This window comes from Acanthopagrus latus, chromosome 20, assembly GCF_904848185.1.
Source record: "Acanthopagrus latus isolate v.2019 chromosome 20, fAcaLat1.1, whole genome shotgun sequence".
Taxonomy (NCBI): Eukaryota; Metazoa; Chordata; class Actinopteri; order Spariformes; family Sparidae; genus Acanthopagrus; species Acanthopagrus latus.
Window position 1 is genome coordinate 11,800,080 of NC_051058.1, and position 20,783 is coordinate 11,820,862.

Consider the following 20,783-nt stretch of genomic DNA (forward strand, 5'->3'; position numbering starts at 1 on the left):
CATGTTCCTATTCCACATGCTCTTAGGTCACAGTGCTGCAGTCAGGCTGGTCTGGGGATTAAAGCACTTTAGTAAAATGGATTCTCTGGTGCTGATCATTAATGTTTATTAAATAGATTAAATGGCATCTCCACCAATTTTACACATTAAAGTGTGTTCACAGGTCTTGGGGAAGTAAAAAAAGTAGTATAAATCCTTTTGTGGCTGCCGAGGGAGCTGCATGTAATCTGATAAATAGCCTCCAGTGATGTCACTTAGAGACTGGGAAGTTGCATTGTGGGTAATGTAGTCACACAATTTTGTTCTGCTGTATCGATTTTGATCATTTGTTTTTAAACTACCCTCATGAGTCAAGTAGTCTTAGAGTCGGGTAGTGTTTGATTAGTGGACTGCTTCTCAAAACCTGAAGCCAATATTACCCACAATGCAATGTAGCCCTGAGCAACATCACTGGAGGTTATTTATGGGATCACATGCAGCCTCTTCTGGAGCCACAAAATGTTTTAAGCTACTTTTTTCACATATGCAGTAGAACTCCACATCTACATGTCTTTAATGTGTTAGAATTGGTGGAGTTACCCTTTAATGTTTTTTCCCCTATTTTGTAATGTACTGAATGTATAGAAACACATGCATACACATTTGATATTCATTGATGGTTTTATTCAATCGAACACTGTACAATACTGTAAAAAAACAATTTCCCATGAAAAATAAATTAGACTGATTTACCTTTTACAGGGTTATTTTGAGTTGAAAACATCCAAACAAAACACAAACTCCATTTCTCCAGCAACCGATTCTTTGCATATACAGTAAGTGCAGGACAAAAAAGGTAATGCAGGATGCATAAAAAATACACATATCAGAAAACCTAACATCTCAAAATGTTTAAATGTTTTTTTGTTATTTTTAATATATATCTATCTAGACTTACAAACCAACGCACAAATAGCAGGACTATTCAACAGAGGAAAATAAAATTAATATACAGTTAGGAGACAATCACAATAATATACAACGGCAGAAAAGGAGATTATACTTGTCGTTGTCAGCAGGGTTAACCTGTGTGGGGAAGTGCAACAATGAGTGGGCCGTTTGAGCAGCAAACTGAATATAATTATTTTTTTGTTCATCTGTTCTTACCTTGATAGCCACTGTTCCCAAAGAAGCCGTTCACATCATATTTGCCATTCTTTGCTCCTGAAGACAAAGAAAAGAATCAATGCAGACAGTTATGCAAAAGTTTTAGTTTTATATCCTAAATACAGGAGGGCACATACAACCTCAGGCATTGTTAAAGTTAAAGGAACAATTTGACATTCTGGAAGGACTTGCCTTGGTGGTGAAAATGCAGTTTGAGGTGCTGCTGAATGTGTATCTGACGTGGCAGCTGCTGCTGTTGAGGCAGGTCGTCAGTTTGCTCAGGCACCTGGACCACGCCCTGTGTTTCTGTGGCGGGTGCGGAGTCAAGAGAAAGGTCGTCAGTGCCCGCCGGGTAGGGCAGGTCCTCAACACCCGCCCCAGGCGCCACATCGGGCGTGAAGGAGGACTCCGCGGGCAGATAGGATGGGACAGAGGGGTAGGCCAGGGTGGGGCCGGGGCTGGGAGCTGCAGGGAATGCAACAACTAAGAAGGGAGAGCAGACAAGGTGAACAGGATAGAGGAAGAAAGACAAGTTTCCATGTTATTGTTTATGCACTTTGATTAAACATTTGGGAGTGGTCGTGGTGTCTCTAGTTTTACCTTCTGGCTGCACTTGTCCATTTATATAGCCCACGTTATCTGAAAGTGAGAAACAGTTAAACATTACCTGACTGCAGCAGAGACACAAGAGACAAACATGCAGAAACACACGAGGCTCACCATATCTATCAATGGACATCCCCTCGCCTTCGACTGCAACCGCTGGAGTCGGCACATCGCCCTTCACTAAGACATCGTAGGATTTTCCAGCTGATTCTGGCTCAATAGGCAGAGGCTCATAAGGTAGACCAGCTGCATCTGTTCAAAGCAAAAAAGAGATGAATGCACACGTATATTATTTGTATTTCAAACTCAAGCAGTTTGTAACAGTAATGACAACATACCATATTCTGCACCAGGTCCGCCTTGAGCTGCAGATTCGAGGGGCTGTGACAGGTACGGTCCCTGATTATCTGTTGATAGATTGACATGAAGCTGGTTGGTAAACATGATGAAATGCAGAGGAAAAGAATACTGGGTATGAAGTAACTTTATTGTACCGTATTTTCCAGAAGATTTTGCTTCACTCCCAAAACCAAGAGGTTGTGGTGCATAGGGAACGTCACCGTTAGCTGAGCAGTTGGCAAACACACGGAGTCAACAAAGTTAAACCAAATAGATGAACGATGGGCAGTTAGAGAGTAGCTGTCATGTTTGTTTGTTGAATCTCACCATACTGGCCTGTTGATTTGGCACTTTGTCCAAGTCCAAGATGCTCAGGCTGATATGGCGAACCAGCCAGACCTGGTAGAATATGTATGCTTAATTAAGTTAAACAACAAAATAAAATTTAGACTGAAAACATAAAAATTGTGTTGCAGGGGGTTATGGCTGAGGTAAAAATGTAAAAAAAAAATGTAAAAAAAAACCGTAAAAATGCTAATTTGTCATTTTTAGACATTTCAGCTTTTGTCTGGATTGAACGAGATATAACGTGTTGATTAGTGAACTTTAGAGGGGCTGATTGTCCAATTTTGTCATCTGTGGACAAAAACCGGCTAGCTGCTTCCAGTCTTTTATTAGCTTTCTTGGATAAATCAGTAAATATTAAGCTGCCACCAGTATTTCCCATATCCAAGTTTTTACCATAATTCCCAGTAGATTTGGTTTCAGGGCTCAGTCCAGCGGGTTGAGCTTCATACGGCATTCTTCCATAACCTGTAGAAGAGACAGAGAATCAGAGGAAGAAGAGAAGCAATAAAAGGTTAACGGGTGGAACTGTTTGTAGAGAGTACTCACAAGAAGAGATACCAAAGCTAATGATTTACCGTATTTGCCGGCTGCATTCCCGTTACTGCCAAGACCAAGAAGCTGTCCACCGTTGGGTAAACCCCCATATCCTGAACAGAGATGGAGGAAAGTCAGTATGAAGTGATCACTAGACCCCAGATTGGATGCTGATTTTATTCACAGTCACAACAAAACCCCTTTACATCCCGTCATACTGACCATAATTTCCAGCTGCAGGATCCCCTCCCATGCTGGCACCAAGACCACCTGAAAGTATTTTGAATGAACACCATCATCAGGCTGGATATTTGTATGTCAGTGCTGCAACTTGTCAGGGTTAGTTGGTTATTTCCCACTTCCCACAAACACTAAAGATTTACACATGATAGTCAGTCAGTGATTTGTTAATTTTTAACCAGGGGAGATGGCCCAGTGATAACACACTCTGCTGCCACCTAGGATGACAATACAGCATAGACTGAGTATTTATACCATATCATTCTGACATCAAACTTTCTACTCACAACATACTGCTTGTTGTATCACTGCCAAAGACAAATAACTCACCATATTTTCCAGATGATTTGCCATCACCAGCAGGCCAGTAGGGGCTTTGACCATATCCTGGATGGAGTTGAGATAAACAACGCACAGGAACTCACTGGACTGCCCACACATGCTTGTATTGATTCAAAGAGGACTACAGTCATGTAACAAATGCATTTTTGTTTAAAATATATATGCAGTGGTGAAAGAGACTGACATAATAACATAACATAGACATACCATAAGGTGAAGCACCGTTAATCCCTGTATTAAGGGGCTGTCCCCCAAACTGTAACCCACCGATGCCTAAATCAGAGTGAGCAGACAACAAGTCGGTTAATAAAAATGAATAATGAGACACGAACTTGCTTTAAAAAGGTTTCAGATTTATATTTCTGCACATCAAGATGCTTTAAGCTCACAAAGCCACACATGTAACATTAATTATTTTCCTTTCCGAGCTGCCTCATAGTGGAGTGATGCCAACGAGCACTCACCGTACTTGGCGCTGGATTTCTCTGCACCCATTCCCAGAGACTGACCACCGAAAGGCAAGCCGCCCATTCCTGTAACATTGGAGGATGTTTTGGCTCTGGTGTTACAAACATCTCTTCAGTTCAAGCAAATGTGTTTAAAAATTTCCTTTTGAGGTGATTTTGTGAGCATGGCTCTCCTAAAATGAAGGTTTTCTTTTTTCTAAAGATTTGACAGATATAAACCACATACATACCTCCATACATGCCTCCAAGTTTTCCATTTGGACCAACGCCAGCAGGCTGAGGCTCAAATTGGCTCATGCCTGTGTGAGTATACAGGAAATGTTTGTGCGTTGCATATATTACCTTTTACACCTTGAGATGAATATGCTGCGAACATGTACACAGTGCTTAGACAAAGACTGTTTCAGAAATCACCGTACTGCTGAGGGCAGGGAATAATCAGATTCCTTGAGAATGTAAGCACACTTCTAGACCACCTGCTCGATAACTGGAGGTATGGAGATGGTGTGGCAACGAAGTGTGTGAGTGAAAAAAGCTCTTACGGATGCTTTAGATGCACAAAAATAGAACTGGCATGATTCAGTGCTGCCAGAGGAACTGCACCGGGCTCGAAATGTGGTGCATGTCAGCCTTTTGGATTCCAGCCACTCTTATTTTTACTTTTCATTTTTCTTATTCTGCTCTTTCCACACTTCAGTCTGTTTTTGCACTCCCAATGAAATGAGTAAGCCAAAATCTGTAATAGTTTCACTCTTTGCTATAAAGGAGCTTTCTGTTTTTGCACTGTGTATCATTCTGCTCACTGTAAAGACTGTACTGTGCACACATGCTTAAATCTTATTTTTAGAAAGATGGCAAGGTCTTACCATCTAGTCCTGCAGGAACCACTGGGGCTCCATTGTAAGGCATCTGTTTCGCGCCACCTGTAGAATCAGCAGCAAATTAGAAAAGAATGGATTTCTGTTTCACAATCCATGTTAAATATGTCAGTACATCTTTAACTGAGACCTCACTGTCACCAATACCAATATCAATATCATACCTGATTTGCCGTTAGCAGTGGGGACACCTTGGCCGAGGCCTGGAAAAATTAGGAAATTGTGCTTTTTATTGTAAACCACACAAAACTAAATGGTTGCAAAACACATTTCCTCAACTAAATTTCACATGGAGGTTCTTACTTGCAAAGTCAGGCTGTACACCAGCACTATAGCCATTTCCATTTCCATATCCTGCAAATAAACACATCATAAACTACCTCAGTACTCCTCACAATAACACAGCAATAACTATGGTAAGATATTATCTACTAATTCACAGACACATATTTGTGTCATATCCATTTATGGATACAGTTCTTCAGCAAAGATATTGGAGACACTGAAGCCTACCTGATTTGGACTTCTGATTGGCTTTACCAAGACCTGCATTGCCTAAGGAAAATAGCAGAATTTAAATAATACTCAGACTACATACTAGGGCATATTAAAATTTGTCTTGGGTGGTCCAAATCTATTCCAAATTCATAAAGCTACTACAGGCTTAGGCCATTGTCAGTTTACAAGTTGGATTAAATACAATGTTAATCATTTTTCAAAATTCACCTCCGTATGAATTTCCGTTTCCATATCCTGCTCCGAGGTACGCTCCCTGTCCGTAAACTGAGAGAATACAGAGTTATTATTAAAACACCATTATAACACTTAAAACAATTATGGACTTCTTATAAACATCCTACTCCCTATGAGGTTGCCTTCAGTTGAGAGAAAGAAAAAAATAAAAACACTCACCAGGTTGCTGAGGTTTCCCTGCATATGGATAACCAACTCCTGCAAACATGAAAAGAAAAGTATTACAAAAAATGGAAATATCCTTAAGAGTGAAAGAACAAAATACAAATAATATCAAATGAGATGTTCATATTGACAATAAATATTACCAGCTCCATATCCATTACTGAGTCCAGGCATAGTGGAGCTGCCTGCTCTGTAACCTTTGGATAAACAAAACTTCATTAACCTCTTTATCTTCATAACGCGGTAGAGAAAACAAGTAGAAATACAGAATTAGTGTTGAGATCGATATGTTTCACTCAAAGCTCTCAGCAGTGTGTTCTGAGAGTAGGAAAACTGGTCAATTAATCAATTACCTGGTGTGTTTGCTTTAGCTCCTCCCCCGTTTGAGTATCCCCCTGCGCTGGCACCGTATCCTACACAATGACACAATATATCACCGCCATCAGGTCTACAGTCATTTCTGCATGTTCATAACGTAATAATCTGGAGTAGGCATCATTTATCATGTGCATAATGCTCCACTAGTGAACATTTTACACACACCGATATTGAGAACGAAGAATAAAGTAGATTTACCGTTGGGTTTAGCACCATGTCCGTTTGGAACACCAGCTCCTGCTCCGTAACCTCAAAACAAAATGAATCAACAATAAGTATTTTTGTATGTAAAATACACAGTTATGCACTTAACTGAGCCATAATTGTACAAGTACCTTTTGTGTTTGTGCCAGAAGATGATCCAGCACCTGCATTATAGCCTTAAATAATAAGACAGAACAATATTTCATCACCTGCTTTGACTCTGTTTGAAATCAAACAATTCAAGGGAGTCACAAAAGCTCGGTGAGTTTATGTTGTGTTTTGCCTGCTTCCAATAAGTGACAAAACTATTTTAAAACATCATTTTGGCTGTTGAGGGCTTTGAAATTTAGTTTTGAAATACACAGTATACTGTAATACTCTCAGTTTACCAGGTCTTGGTATTTTCATCCATTGTCCGTTTGGCACTCCCGATGGTCCACAGTCTAGAAAATCAATATAATATCAGCACATGTTATGCTTTCAAAGTAAAACAAACACAGAGATACAACCAGCTGCAGGACGTTATTGATATATCTGCACTGTGTGGATGTTTCTACCTTCTGGATGAATTAGGCCCACACAAATCAGTTGCATTAGCACACTATCAAAACCCTGTGGGAGGTGTCGAACGCTAACAAAACCATCTAAATGTAATCTATGTTGCCATGCCAATGTGTTAATCTCATTAAAGAGAAGTTGGATGTTACATTATTGTGTTCCTCCAGGAAATGTTGATGGAAAAGTCCACAAACAAGACCTTAAGCTCAGTGGTGTTTTGAGCTACTTTAGCATCATCAGTTGGCTCAAATGCTCTCAATGACAATACTGCCATATGTTGGGCATTATAAATTACAACTGTGAGCTGACGATGGCATCAAGTTATGGGATCACCAAAGTTGTTACAGTTCATCCTGATGGGGACATGTATGTGTTCATGTTCCATATTTCGTTGACATTGCTTGCAGATTATTGCTTAAAGAAAAGAAACAAATGTTTTTACCGGGTTTGGCCGGTTTAGCTCCTTGTCCCTTAGAGATCGTAGCTCCTCCTCCGTTCTCTGAAAATCAGAGGGACACACTGAGAGATCAGAGCTTTGCCAGAGACGATCGATGTACAATATGTTCCTTCAAGTGTTACATGTGCAACATAATTACACAACAGTGGCAATTAAAAAAAAAAACAAAAAAACAAAACAGTGAGTTAAAATTCAATTTTACCTCATACACCAAATTAATACAATGGACCAACACAACAAAGTGACACACTTCTTCACACACAGTCCACAAATGGACATATTGTGAATTGGTTAATTCTCAAACAGCTCCACATGTTAAAGGAATACGTTTACATTTTGGGAAATATGATTTCTTTTAACCTGGTCCAGAAATATTGACATAACCCTCATGTCTCCTATAGCAAGGCGACAGTTAGCTTAGCAGTATTTTAGCATAAAGGGTAGTTACAGGAGGAAACAGCTAGCATGGCTCCGTCCAAAGGTAACAAAATCAGACATTTTATTTCTAAAGCTCACTAACTAACATTTTAAATCTTGTTTGTTTAATCTATGCAGCATTTTAAGAGTAAAATTACAAGTTGGGGTTTTAATAGATGAGGCTAACTATTCCACTTGTTCTGAGTCTTTGTGCAAAGCTAAGCTAACTGTCTCCTTGCGAGTGCTGTCTCTTCATTATCCACATCTTAGCAGGAGAGCTAGCAGGCGTATTTCCCAAAATGTTGCAAAGTGACATTCAATATGACAAAGGTGGGTGAAAGGTCCCAACAAAAAAAACATTAGCGATAAACACACACGTAAAACACGAGTTATTGGTATTTTTGAGACAACTCTGAAGATATCATGCGACACAGAAACAAACAAAACAGGAAATACACAAAAGAAAAACAACCTGTAGAGCTAAAACTAATGTAACAGTGAGCACTAGCTAGGATTCATTCTTATTTTAGTAAGTGTACATGTCATTAAACCTGCTAAAATGTCAATAATCTTGACCTTGATGGGTCTAGATATTCTGTAAATAATGTCAAAGTATTCCAGGCAGGTTAGACTGAATCCTAGCCATGAAAATCTTGCAGTGAGACAATTAGAGTGATCATAATGTCCACGGGTCCGTAACAGACTTAGAGTTAGGACAAACGCATGCCATAACACTGCATTATCACATGCAGTCCAACACTAACAGACACATAAAGTTTACCAGTTGCCCCAGTTTCTCCTGCAGGAAGACCTTTGACCTGGAACCTGTCAGGTCCAGCCACAGGGTGACTTTTGATGTTTGCCTCTTCTGGTGTAACCTCCGGCACACCCACAGCAAGAGCTTCTTCTGGGGTGATGCTCCCTGTACTTACAGCTGCCACTGTTTCAGGAACAGCTTTGGTTTTCAGTGGTTTGGCGCTCTCAGGGGCAACATCCCCGTCATCGGTGTTGTCTACCCCAAAAAGAACATCTGCCTCTTTTTGCTCAGGCACAGCACTTCCAGTCACATAACCTAGAGGCCATACATTTCATCAACGTTCATGTGCACTCATGTATCATGCATCTGTATTTCAGATCGTTACTGCTAATGTCCACGTGCATCACAAAACACTACATGAAAAACCTTAAAATGAAATGTCTTTTTGTGTATATCCATATGATTGTGTATACAATCAAATCACACAATTCAAGTTAATAATTAACATATAAAAAAAAAAACATCACATTGACATATATGCAAACCAATGCCTTGATAGGCTACCTTAGCCATAGTTACAATGCAAGTATCTGAAAACTGAACAGTTTTTGGTCGCTTGCATTGTATTCCAACATTCTGAGTAAGAATCCGTTCCAAAAACATGATTTTTAGATTTCAATTACAAGAGAGCAGCCTCTCTCTATGATCTGTGCATTATAACACCATGGAATTTACCAAAGCATCGTAAAGGAAAGTCACAGTGGGGATATTACCTTCAGCAGCAGACCAGAGTCATCAACAGCTAAGCAACAACTATAGTCAGACAATGTTTGCATATGTACTGTACACATTTTTTATTACATTTTTTTAGGTGGAATCAGTGGTTCCATAAATTGTAGAGGTGGTGTTTTCAGATTTTACTCTGGCTGTAAAAGTGCTGTACTGATTCAGGTTTAGGATACTTGCCTTGAGGAAGAACTTCTGCTGACTCAGGTGCTGGGTTAGTCTGGAGAACCACTGGTGCAGGTGTGGCTGCCAGTTCAGGTGTGGGCTCAGGCGCAGGCTTTGGGTATTTGCCTTGTGGAATCACTGATGCTGGTTCTGGTGTAGCCTGAGGGATCAGCGGTGTCTGTTTATAGCTTTTTCCTTGTGTCACCGGTGAAGGCAGCTTTTGATACTTCTCTTGTGTCACCATAACAAGGAGACCACTCGTCGGCTCAGGGGCAACAGGTGCTGCATCTTCACTTATCGCTTGTTGAGGTGTAAAAACCTCCACTGGTGCTACGCTCGGCTGCTCAGGAGGGAGAACTCCACCTTTTAGGCCCTTTCCATTGGACGGACCTGCTCCCTTTATGCCCTTCCCATTTGGCACCATGCCATAACCTAAGGACCAAAAAAATAGTAAGAACACAACAACCTTTGACAGAGAGACAAAGTTGACACATGCATACACATGTGTTTACCTGTATTTGCTGCTTTGGTCGACTGTCCATTAGGTACAGCAGCAGGGCCACTGTAACCTGTGAGATACACAGCATTTTCACAGACAAATTCATGAATAAACAAACAAAAATAGAACAAAAATTGCATCATTTGTTTATTGCTATATTTTTCATTATTCTTTTTCCCTCCTTGCTTTCTTTTCATAAACACTGTACATGATATATATATTGTGCAGAATTCTTACCATTACCATTGCCAAGTGATTTGGCGCCTTCGCTGGGTGACACTGCTCCAACTCCTTTGGTGGTTTGAGGTTTTGAGCCTTTGTTTGGCCCTCCATATCCTGCAAACAATCGTTAAAAAATTAATAATTTACATTACGAGATAAACTAAGAACCTAAATTAATTGCTGGAATTGATCACCAAGTTTACCTCCATATCCTCCGAGGGCAGCACCATTTCTAATTCCATGACCTTGACAGAAAATATAACAAGAAGTAAGCAGGACTGGTAGTCATGGATGATATATGATGCGCAGATCAACAAAAAGATATAAAGTAAAATACTATCCTCATTGTTACATGTATTTATTTTTTATGGATGCATTTACTGTAATTTAATTACATGAAAAATTGAAAAGTAATATTTCGCATGGTAGGTCATCCAGTACTAAATGCAAAGCGCTTCCACTATCTCTCATGAAAAGATTCAGAGAAGACATTTCTATTTTGAAATGAAAACACAGTGTCAGTGCAAAAAAATAAAAACAATCAACTGAAGAATGAAAATGTAATTTTTATGTTCATGATTGAATGTCTTTGACTTAAAACTGTATGTTTATCATGATTCATATTCTATAAGGTTGTTACCATTGGGTTTGGCTCCATAACCTTTGGTAGCTCCAGCTCCAGTTCCTGCTCCATAACCTCAGGTCAGACATAACAACAAATAAACCAACTGAAGCAGAAGGAATATTTTTCTTACATCTGGAACACTGAAGTTATAACAACTAAACACTGATTATGATCAGTTACCGTTGGGTTTAGCTCCATATCCATTGGGAGCAGCTCCGTTTCCATAACCTTGAGATAAACAAATCAATGCAAAAATGTCCATATCAAGAGTTTAGAGTGAGAACATTTTCAGACCCATTTAAAATAAAAAATATTACCTGGTTGGGGTCTCATTGCACCTCCTCTGGCGGCTCCATATCCTGTGACATATTCAGGAAAGTGAATTAGTTAATATAAAAGATCAAGATATAAATGAAATATTTTGAATAATGAAATGCTTTTTCAAAAGAAGTGAACCATCTTACCATTGGGTTTGGTGCCATAACCATTTGGAATATTACCATACCCTAAAAAAACCAAAAGAAAACATTATCATATGGGAAATCAATGTTGTGCTGATAACACAACTAAAAAGAGATTCTCTCATTTGACCCAAAGTTATGTACTGTTATTGAAATTTATGTTGACCTCAAACTTGTTTCACAACATGGATCAAGACATGGATATTTCTCTAAATATACTTTTTAAATAATGATAAAAACCACAGGTGTTCATAACTGACCTGGCTAAGAATCTTTTCCAAGGGGCAGAAATGTAATACAGATCTATTTGTATGTAATTTTGACCTCACATTTACCTGGGTTTGCTGGTTTGGTGGCTCCACCACTGGGGTTTCCATAACCTGAGAAGTTTCACAAACCACAAAACAATTAACTTCATACTGTCAAGAATGAGAATAATAACATTTCTTGGATGTTGACTCACCATTTGGCACTGCTCCATTCCCATTAGGGGCTCTGGCTCCAGCATAACCTTTATATTTTCCAAAACAATCATTTTAAATCAAGAGATATATCATATTTCTTAGATAATGTGATATATTCTATGGGATATTGTTTAGAAAATCACCATTGGTTTTTGCACCTTGCCCATTGGGTACACCAGCTGCAGCACCATAGCCTGTCAGATGGATTCAAGCAATTTATAAATCTTAAAACATGAAAATAACCAAATTCAGAGCTAATTTTCACTTCAAGTGTTCCTACCTGGCTTTGGTCCCTTCATCCCTCCATTTCCATACCGAGGTCCAAGACCCAAACCAGCATGGCCATAACCACCATTGTAACCTATAAATACAGAGTGTTGACAAATATCATTATAGTTTTACTCATCATCCCATAGGTGACGTCTGTATGGACTGACTTGTGTGTGACTCACCTCCCATGGGTCGAGCTCCATAGCCATTATAACCATTACCACCATTACCACCATATGCTGGAAGAACAGATAAAGACAGGGTTACTGGTGTATTGGAGTGGTGGTCTCATTACTGGTCATGATCATCACTCACATTGGGCCCTTTGGTTCTTGGCAAGCTGAGGTGCACCCAGACCTCTGGAGGGTCCCATCCCCACACCTGGACCTTAAATCACAGACGTACACGTGTGTCAATGAGTGTTATGATCACATGGACAACAAGGTGGAAGAAGATGAGTTACCTGCCCCAAAAGGTGGTCTGCCATAACCTTTCATAGGTTTACTCCCAGCTCCCCCTTGTCCTGTTAAATACACAGACGTGTTGAGTTACATTAACTTAACAGATGGACGAATTTTGTTTCGCCAAATCTCAGTATAATGCTGCCCACACTTACCATTTGGTCTTGCTCCACTGCCGCCGGCTGCAGCTCCTTGACCTGAAAGAATGATTACTATACTCAAAGATATGATCACCTAAACATTTATTCATCTAAACAGGTGTTATTTATGCAGACATTACCATTGGTTTTAGCCCCATTTCCATTAGGAACATTAGATCCAGCACCATAGCCTAACATAAAAAGGAATATAATATGTCAACATATCAAATCCGTATCAAACTCATGTTCAAATCTACTCCATTTAATCATCACATCTACAATACCATTGCCTTTAGTTGCTTGTCCACCATATCCACCAGCTTGTGCACCGTAGCCTGCCACATAAGGAACATTTGAATTTAACAGTGTTGTTTTTTTATGTTTTTTCTTATTTATGTGTTTGTGTCAGAGTGTGTGCATGACCTGAATTACAAGGTGTGATTCATACCATTGCCTTTCATTGGCTGTCCATTGGTTGGGCCGGCTTGAGTACCATATCCTGAAACAAGGACAAAGTACATTGTGGCAAAAATATTGAGATAAATTAGATTTATTCATACAATTGAGACAAACTAGTGGAGAGTGTAACATTTACCATTAGATGTAGCTCCATGTCCATTAGGTAAAACTGAAGGATGTCCTCCTATGTTAGAAAATATACATATATAAATTAGATAGATGAGAACTTAGTAATAAAAGTTATTCTGCAGAGTTTAAACACTGAGTAAAATGTGTTAAAAATTTGAAGAACTTCCGTAGACCATCACCAGAGCAACTCATAGAATAATGGTTCTTCCCGCATCACTAAATATACAAGTATGTATATGTGTGTGTGTATATTTTCAGAATATACAACCAGATTGTATAAGTTTCAACCAATCAATAAACATAGAAACTTTTTAATAGAGTTGTGGGACCTGCCTTACCGTTGCCCTTTGTTACAGGTCCATTGTGTGCAGCAGCTGCAGCACCATTACCTACAAAACAGATCCAACACAAAAAGGTTTTCTATCTCTACTCATCATCATATCTTTTGTGACAGTATAATGACAGAAATGTCATCAGTGCCCACCATTGGCCTTAGCACCATTTCCACCAGGAACACCAGCTGCAGCACCATAACCTAAAAGACATTTAGAGACACAAGCACCAAGGACCTCAAACAGATTGACTACATTTCCAGCATTAATGTAATGCACATACTGCAGACTGTCTGTATTCACCGCATAAATAAAACCATGGACTGACCATTGTAGTGTCCTCCATTACCATTTGGTGTTGCAGCAGCAGGAACTCCATAGCCTGGAGATTAAAAGAGACTGTGTGAGCATCTTTATCAAATGATCATGACCATTTTTAGCATACACTAATCTCATGACCGCAGCAATTATAGATGTCCAGTATACAGTTAAGGTAAGAAAAACTTTTAAATTACATGTAAACTATTTCCAATAACATGGGAGTAAATCTAAAATGACTTATATAGATTAGAAATCATCTACAATACCATTGCCTTTAGTTGCTTGTCCGCCATATCCACCAGCTTGCGCACCATAACCTGTCACATAAAGAACATTTATGTTGAACAGTGTTGCTGTTGCTCCGTGTGTGTGATGATTGTAAGAGTGTGTTTGTTTCCTCAATCAGAAAACAGGATTCGTACCGTTGCCTTTCATTGATTGTCCATTGGTCGGGCCGGCTGGAACACCATATCCTGCAACAAATACCACAGTACTTTATAAATTAAGTTTGACTGGACTTAACTGTACCACAGATGCAAATGTTGGTGATGATGAAGAGATGGATGTAACATCTACCATTAGATTTAGCTCCGTTTCCATTGGGTGAAACTGCTGGATTTCCTCCTGAATTTAGAAATATAATATTAATGTGTTATCTGAAATCTTTAATTTTTCAAATGCTTAAACAAGCCCACATTTAAATACCAACCCTGCTGTTTGCTGCCTTGTCCATTGGTTGCACCAGCTGCTGCTCCATAGCCTTAAAAACAAGATGGGAAAACATGATCCAAAACATCCACCCTAGTTTTTAAATCCTTAATCAAAAATTTTAACACTAATATGAACTTACCTTTTATCCCTCCTCCATTGGTCACACCAGTAGCTGCACCGTAGCCTTAAACGGATTAGACACATAGTGAGAAAAAGTTCTAAATTTGCACACACACACATATATATATATATATATATATATATATATATATATATATATATATATATATATATATATATGGCTCCATTTGCACTTGAAACAGCTATACTAGGAACATTTCTTTGTAAAAACCAGATCAGTCTGTCACGCTTACCTATTCCTTTTGTTGGGTATCCACCGTATCCATTTTGTGCACCCATTGCCTGACCCACACCTTAGAAAAAAAACATTATTAATGACAAAATTGTCCCAGAAACAGAGGAATGTAGACAGGAGACAGGCTTTTAATTGACCTTTTGATGGCATCAGCATTCTGCCTACACCTCCACCGTTCTGAGGTCTCCTCCCTAGAAAAGTCACCATGAGACAGCTGTGATCAAAAGCTTTGGCTTGTGTAGAAATCACACAAATGTAATGAGTTTTATGTTTCATGAAGACAGACAGTGTTTGGATTGTGATGGGATTACCATGATGTTGTGGCCCTTGTCCATTTTGTACTCCGGATACAGCTCCATAACCTTGAAGACAGCACATTTAATGTAAAAGTACTGTTACTATACTACAGTGAAATAACAGAAGAAGAAGAAAAAACACATGCAGCTTTGCAACATATCAATATCAAAGATGTATATAAAGAGTGTATCAGTTCTTAGTAATGCAGAATTAAAGGACTAAAGGATTAGGATTAAAGGTAACAAATTTCTTGCTTTTACTTGTTGTTTAGAAGCTCGTCAGAGGCAGTGATTGTGACGTGTGTCAAAAAATGTGACATTTTATAATTCGTCTAGCTTCCACAGTGCTGTCTATAGTGAAAAAATATTATTGTGTGCCCATATTCAGGCTTTAAATTCTTCTTTGTTTACTTACAGTTAAAGGTACTACACCAATGTAATCACATAGAAACATTTATTTTAGATGCTGGGGGGAGGTTGTCACAATCCTTTTTTCTAAATCATTGAAGGGGTCCAAAGAAAATAAAAAAAACTGTGTTGCTTTATTAGGATGTAACCCTTCTCTCTACAATGATATCTTTCTTACTGTCACTAACTTCTTATAAAACAATCAGCTTTTAAAAATTTAAATCCAGTCTCCTGGTGAGTCAGTACTCTGACCGCCGTTTTTGGGAAATAGCGAGTTCAGACTGCACAGAAGTCAATGGAGCGCCTGTGTACAAGCAGTAAAACTATTCTCTTCCCTCGTCACAGACGGATGTTAAATTTAGACTGCTGCTGCCACCGAAGCCGAGCTGCCTTTGATTTGTCAAACCGAGCCCGCTGGTAAAGAGAAAAAGAATATGTAGTCGCTTCGCATCATCACAAGAAAAGTTGGTCGAGGGCCGAGCACAGATACGAGCCGCGTTGCTAAGATTTCAGTTTAACATGACCGTTTGAAATTTGACAGGCAAACCCAAGCACCTGAGAGACATTCGTCTCATCTCCGTTTCATCTCTGAGGGACTCCTCAGCAGGTTGTACTGCAGAGACTGCAGCATGCAGCATTTTAACACAGTTTGGGAGAACTCTTAAGAATGCAAACCAAAAAACAACAATATGCAGAATATACAAACAAGTACACTGAATTAAAGAAACATCAGGGATAAAAAGTTTTGTATTTTCTGACATAATCCAATTTTCCCTTTTCATATTTTTATTTTACCAAAACATGTCCAACACAAGAGAGTAACTGCATCTTGATTTGATAAAACAGTTTTATGGCTTAGTCATAAAAAGTAAACCCATCAAGATGAAACAGGTTTTCACATTGTTTCCAATGTTGGAATGTAACCACTTACGTTAACTAAAGTAATGTTAATTATTGTATTTGACTTTTTTTTTTTTAATCTCATGACACTTTTGATATTATACTTCATTAGATTTTCACTACATACTTATTATTTGGCTTCCATCACTAGTTACTTCACAAATTTAAAAGAATATGAATATGATGCTTTGTTATAGTGTAACTACAGAACAGTGTATACAATTAGAGATAAAGTGATTTGTTGAATATACAATTAGCTGATCTACAAACTGATAACTGATTAATTGTCTTTCTTTTTTCAATAGAAAAATATCATTTTTCATGGTTCGGGCATCTAAAAAGAGAGAATATTATACTTTTACAATCACAGGAAATTAAGTCATTTAAATGTTGTACTAGTGGCTGGATCCACAATCATTGTGAAGGTGAGACTTTGGCCTCTTAGTAACTGTGACGACATGTCTCACTATTTTGTGAACTAATTTCAGTAAAATAGTCCATAATAAAAAACGTCATATAGAAGTTTATCACATCATGGTCATACTATAAAGGCATAAACAGTCACAGGGGCCCTTTTCATGCTTTGTGTGCTTTAACTTTTAACACTTAAAGTACAGTTTCCTTATAAAATCTACATACTCTTACTTTTGTTACTTTTCAATAGTTTTACCAGTAAAGTGTGACTACTTCCACAGTGTGACATGAGCATTTTTACATAAGTAACAGATCTGGATACTTTTACTCTGTGACTGACTCCCAGCAGGGCCTTCACTCTGCGCTTCACTCACCCCTCGTGTGCGCTGTCTGCACCAGCCAAAGGATCACTGCACTCTGAAGAAGTAGTCGTCCCAACATAGTGGACCTGGAGGGAGAAAAAACGAAAAGCCAAAAATGTTTCAGGGTCGGCAGGATGAGGAGGGTAAAACAGATGATGATCTGGAGTGGGTATCGTACCCTGATTGTGAGGGTCTAATATACACTCTGGTCTGAGGGGCCCCTCCTTCTGCTTCTAGGTGCTCCTGTTCTCCGTATTCCCCCCCCACAACTTGTTGGGAGAGACACTCGAGGCGTACACATACTAACTAAATAATTGGTCACTTAAAGTACATTAACACTTAAGAGAGAGATAGAGAGGCAAAGAGAGGGAGGTCACCAGATTGGACACTGACTGATGAACTCTGGACGGTGCAGCATTGTCACAGTTTGAGTTGTTAAGAAACACTTTCTCCTAACTTCCCGACTATTCAAGCAAACTTTTTTTCAACTTTATTATATCGCTCATCATACATAGATGTAACATTAATACATGAACGTGATGAAACACAGATAACAAGCCTAGCACAACTCAACTCAATAGGAAACTACACAATGGAAGGCAACAGGACAGAATGTAATTGTTAAATAATAAGAATTATTACATTTGAATACACAAGGATGGTAATGGAAAATATTAGAGGAGCAATATGTTTTCTTACATTTTGGACCTTAAAAATTACATTTGTCTGAAAAGTTCTTGTAGCATACTTAATGTATCAGCACATTTCTTATATTTCCTAATTTGGATATACGTAACGTGTTTCTTAAATTCAATACTGAAGGATTCAAACGATGAGCGAGAACTTGATCACTGACCATAACTGAACTAAATGTTTTTTTGTTTACATATTGTACTACATTCTTGTCTTCCAAATTAACTTAACAACAGGTTTAAGTGTCAAAATACTCATCTTTTTACTTTCTACATTCATAAAACAGATATACAGTTAATTTAGCAGAATTTTGGATCACACTGATGTCTTCACTTCCTCACGTAAGCTGCAAAGCATAATTAAACGCCTTCCCCCTGGAAACAAAGTGCCATTCAAAATAATTCAGTGAACTGCAGTGACGTCCTATATAGCATGTGGAAGATGACAGAAGTCAACAAACAGCAAAGCGTTAAAATAAATGAGAATCATCTGAACTGTTAGAACATGGAAACATATATACTGCAGATGTGCTAAGCTAAATGACTGAGAACCCAACTGCAAAGAGTATATAATGAACAAACAGAGCTTAACATGCAGCCTATGTGGACTTATTTGTGAATGGCCTTTATGACAGAAATGACATCACTTTAAAGAGACAGACGATGGAAACTGTGAGTGAGCTTCTTTCAGTCTCCATGGTCCCCGGCCAACACACACAGTTGGTGAGAGAGAGTGGCCCCTTGTACATTTTAAAGAAAAAAAGCAAGTAAAAAGAGGAAGACATCTCACCTTTCACATAGATTCCTCACTCAAAGTCCAAATCCTCTTCTTATGGGGTCAAGGAGAGGTTAACATTTCACCCCAGAGCCCACCCAGACCTCTCACATACTTGGCTTCTCTACAAACACCCTCACCACCTCTGCTGCCACGGACGAACCATCAGTCCAACTTTCACCACCTGGAAGCAAATGCGTCTTTCGATTTCCCGTCTGATCCTTCAAAAGCTCATGTTTTGAATAAAGTTCTGTCATGGTTGTCTTTTAAAGGGTGTTAACTTAATGATAATACTTGAAAACAATTTTTTGTGTGTGTGTTGTCTTTGCTAATTAAAGTTTTACCGAACCGATCCGTTTTAAATCAGCTGCATGCTGTCAAATCCAACAAGTCTTAGCCATGTTAGCACCAGGGTCCACCAGTTACTGAACCAAAATATTGATCATCTGATCGCAATCAAACCTGATAAGTTACAAACATTTTTGTCCCTCTTGGAATTAACTGTAGAAAGCTTTGGTGATCCCATACGTTTTTATCCAACACATGGTTTATTCATTCAAGTAGCGCCTAAATAGGAAAAGATTCGCAACCAGCTGGGAAAATTCTACGGCCCTTAAACTCAGATGTCCTGAAGACAAACATGGAAGATTGGTTGACAGTTTTTTTTTCCCGCTTCAAAAAATATGCTATTAGCAGAGATGTGGACTTGAGTGACTGTTTTCAGGCAACTTGACAGATAAATAAATAGCGGAATGTTCAGCGTCAATATTGTCATCACCAATGTCAGCATCATGCTACCGGGCATGCCAGGACGCACTCGTATCGTCGTTGGGTGACTGACAAAGATTGATGTTAGTCTGGCTGCTAGACGATAAATACACAGCGGCCATTTTCCTATGATGTCACAGAGGGAAGCTCAAGTGCTGGGAATCATCTCACCACTTTCAGATCGATCAGCTACTGAAAAGATGGATGGTGAAAATCTAGAGGTACATCAGGACATATTTGCAGGTATAACTAAATATTTTATTGCCCATAAGTTAATGTTATCATTCAACCAATTACTAAAATGGCTAAAAGCTAAAGGAGACACTGAAGTTTGAGGAACAACTTACCAAAGCTGAAAAATGTGAAAATCCCAGAAGCGCTTGACGGCACTACAGCTAGAATAGCTGAATACTGTCGTCTTGTTTAAAGATGACCTTTCTGGGAACAGCTTTTATAGGTGTGTGTGGTTCCTGTAGCTGACAACTGTGCTGAGTGGAAAATGTATGTCTGTACCAAACTGTTGAGGGGTGGAGAGGTCATTACACTTTAAAGCCCCACACAATTTATATATTGACCTACAAATCTTTAAAGCAGACACAATCACACCGACATCTCATGCAAAAAAAAAAAAAAAAAAGACAAATGTGTGTTGACTTGTGCACCTGTAATATCAGTTTCAAGCTAAGTTAAGCATCAACACAAACATTTTCAAACACACAGATGACATGAAACTATCAGTTAGATAGCTATTGCTGAAGCTGATGGTGGGCTTAGTGGTGGTCAGGATGTTAGTGTTTCGCTTTGTTGTGTACCGGAAAAGAAAAAAAAAAAAAAAAAGAAAAAAGACTTTGGGTTAAGACCACAGTGCTACCACTGTTAGACAAGGATTCTCTGACTCCACACAGCCGCTCTGCAGTGTGTATTTCTGTCCAGATGTGTGCAGCTGTTGGAGGCAGCCCAGCCAACAAGGCTCTGACTTGGTGCCTGGTCGACAGCCAGCGGACGCAGCCAACTGTGGAAATACAACTTCACTTGACAACGTCGCTTTAAGCCACACTGCAAACAATACAGAGCATACAGAGCAGGAGAGCCATAATTTACTGATATAAACATGGTATTATTAAAAGAACTTCAGACTTATGACACGTTCAAAGTTTT

At 38.9% G+C, this 20,783-nt stretch overlaps 1 protein-coding gene across 3 annotated transcripts; it reads right to left on the reverse strand.

The window, feature by feature from the left end:
• Window positions 1–647: 647 nt before the first annotated feature.
• cmn (calymmin) lies at window positions 648–20,089 on the reverse strand. Of its 3 annotated transcripts, none has more exons than XM_037082625.1 (60): window positions 19,973–20,089; window positions 17,403–17,476; window positions 15,322–15,372; window positions 15,148–15,201; window positions 15,009–15,068; window positions 14,774–14,818; window positions 14,633–14,683; window positions 14,500–14,547; window positions 14,346–14,396; window positions 14,190–14,240; window positions 13,931–13,984; window positions 13,755–13,805; window positions 13,609–13,659; window positions 13,278–13,325; window positions 13,131–13,181; window positions 12,967–13,017; window positions 12,823–12,873; window positions 12,698–12,739; window positions 12,545–12,604; window positions 12,397–12,468; window positions 12,264–12,320; window positions 12,092–12,172; window positions 11,955–12,005; window positions 11,811–11,858; window positions 11,683–11,727; window positions 11,351–11,392; window positions 11,204–11,245; window positions 11,067–11,114; window positions 10,902–10,958; window positions 10,465–10,506; window positions 10,277–10,375; window positions 10,053–10,109; window positions 9,556–9,972; window positions 7,401–7,457; window positions 6,790–6,843; window positions 6,532–6,576; window positions 6,395–6,445; window positions 6,172–6,231; window positions 5,962–6,015; window positions 5,813–5,851; window positions 5,627–5,683; window positions 5,414–5,455; window positions 5,204–5,254; window positions 5,065–5,103; window positions 4,889–4,945; window positions 4,253–4,321; window positions 4,020–4,088; window positions 3,763–3,828; window positions 3,544–3,600; window positions 3,196–3,243; window positions 3,015–3,086; window positions 2,833–2,904; window positions 2,419–2,490; window positions 2,247–2,318; window positions 2,091–2,159; window positions 1,867–2,004; window positions 1,747–1,785; window positions 1,339–1,629; window positions 1,147–1,203; window positions 648–1,065 (listed from the first exon to the last, which is right to left on the reverse strand). In XM_037082625.1, exons 2-60 carry the CDS (start codon window positions 17,467–17,469, stop codon window positions 1,061–1,063), a joined length of 3,897 nt encoding a protein of 1,298 aa, XP_036938520.1. In that variant the 5' UTR covers window positions 17,470–17,476; window positions 19,973–20,089; the 3' UTR covers window positions 648–1,060. The 3 variants fall into 3 exon arrangements, with proteins under 3 accessions (XP_036938520.1, XP_036938522.1, XP_036938521.1); XM_037082627.1 differs by having other exon boundaries at window positions 2,091–2,156; window positions 19,973–20,088; XM_037082626.1 differs by lacking the exon at window positions 19,973–20,089 and adding an exon at window positions 17,569–17,898.
• Between the last annotated feature and the right edge of the window lie 694 nt (window positions 20,090–20,783).

Bases quoted from the DNA above. Each gene is read 5' to 3' on its own strand.
- cmn (XM_037082625.1), bottom strand. From the start codon at position 17,469: ATGTTGGGACGACTACTTCTTCAGAGTGCAGTGATCCTTTGGCTGGTG. The intron at 11,393-11,682 runs GTAAATGTGAGG...TGGTTTTTTTAG, and splicing joins CACCAAACCAGCAAACCCAG to GGTATGGTAATATTCCAAAT. The intron at 3,601-3,762 runs GTATGTCTATGT...AACTCCATCCAG, and splicing joins TAACGGTGCTTCACCTTATG to GATATGGTCAAAGCCCCTAC.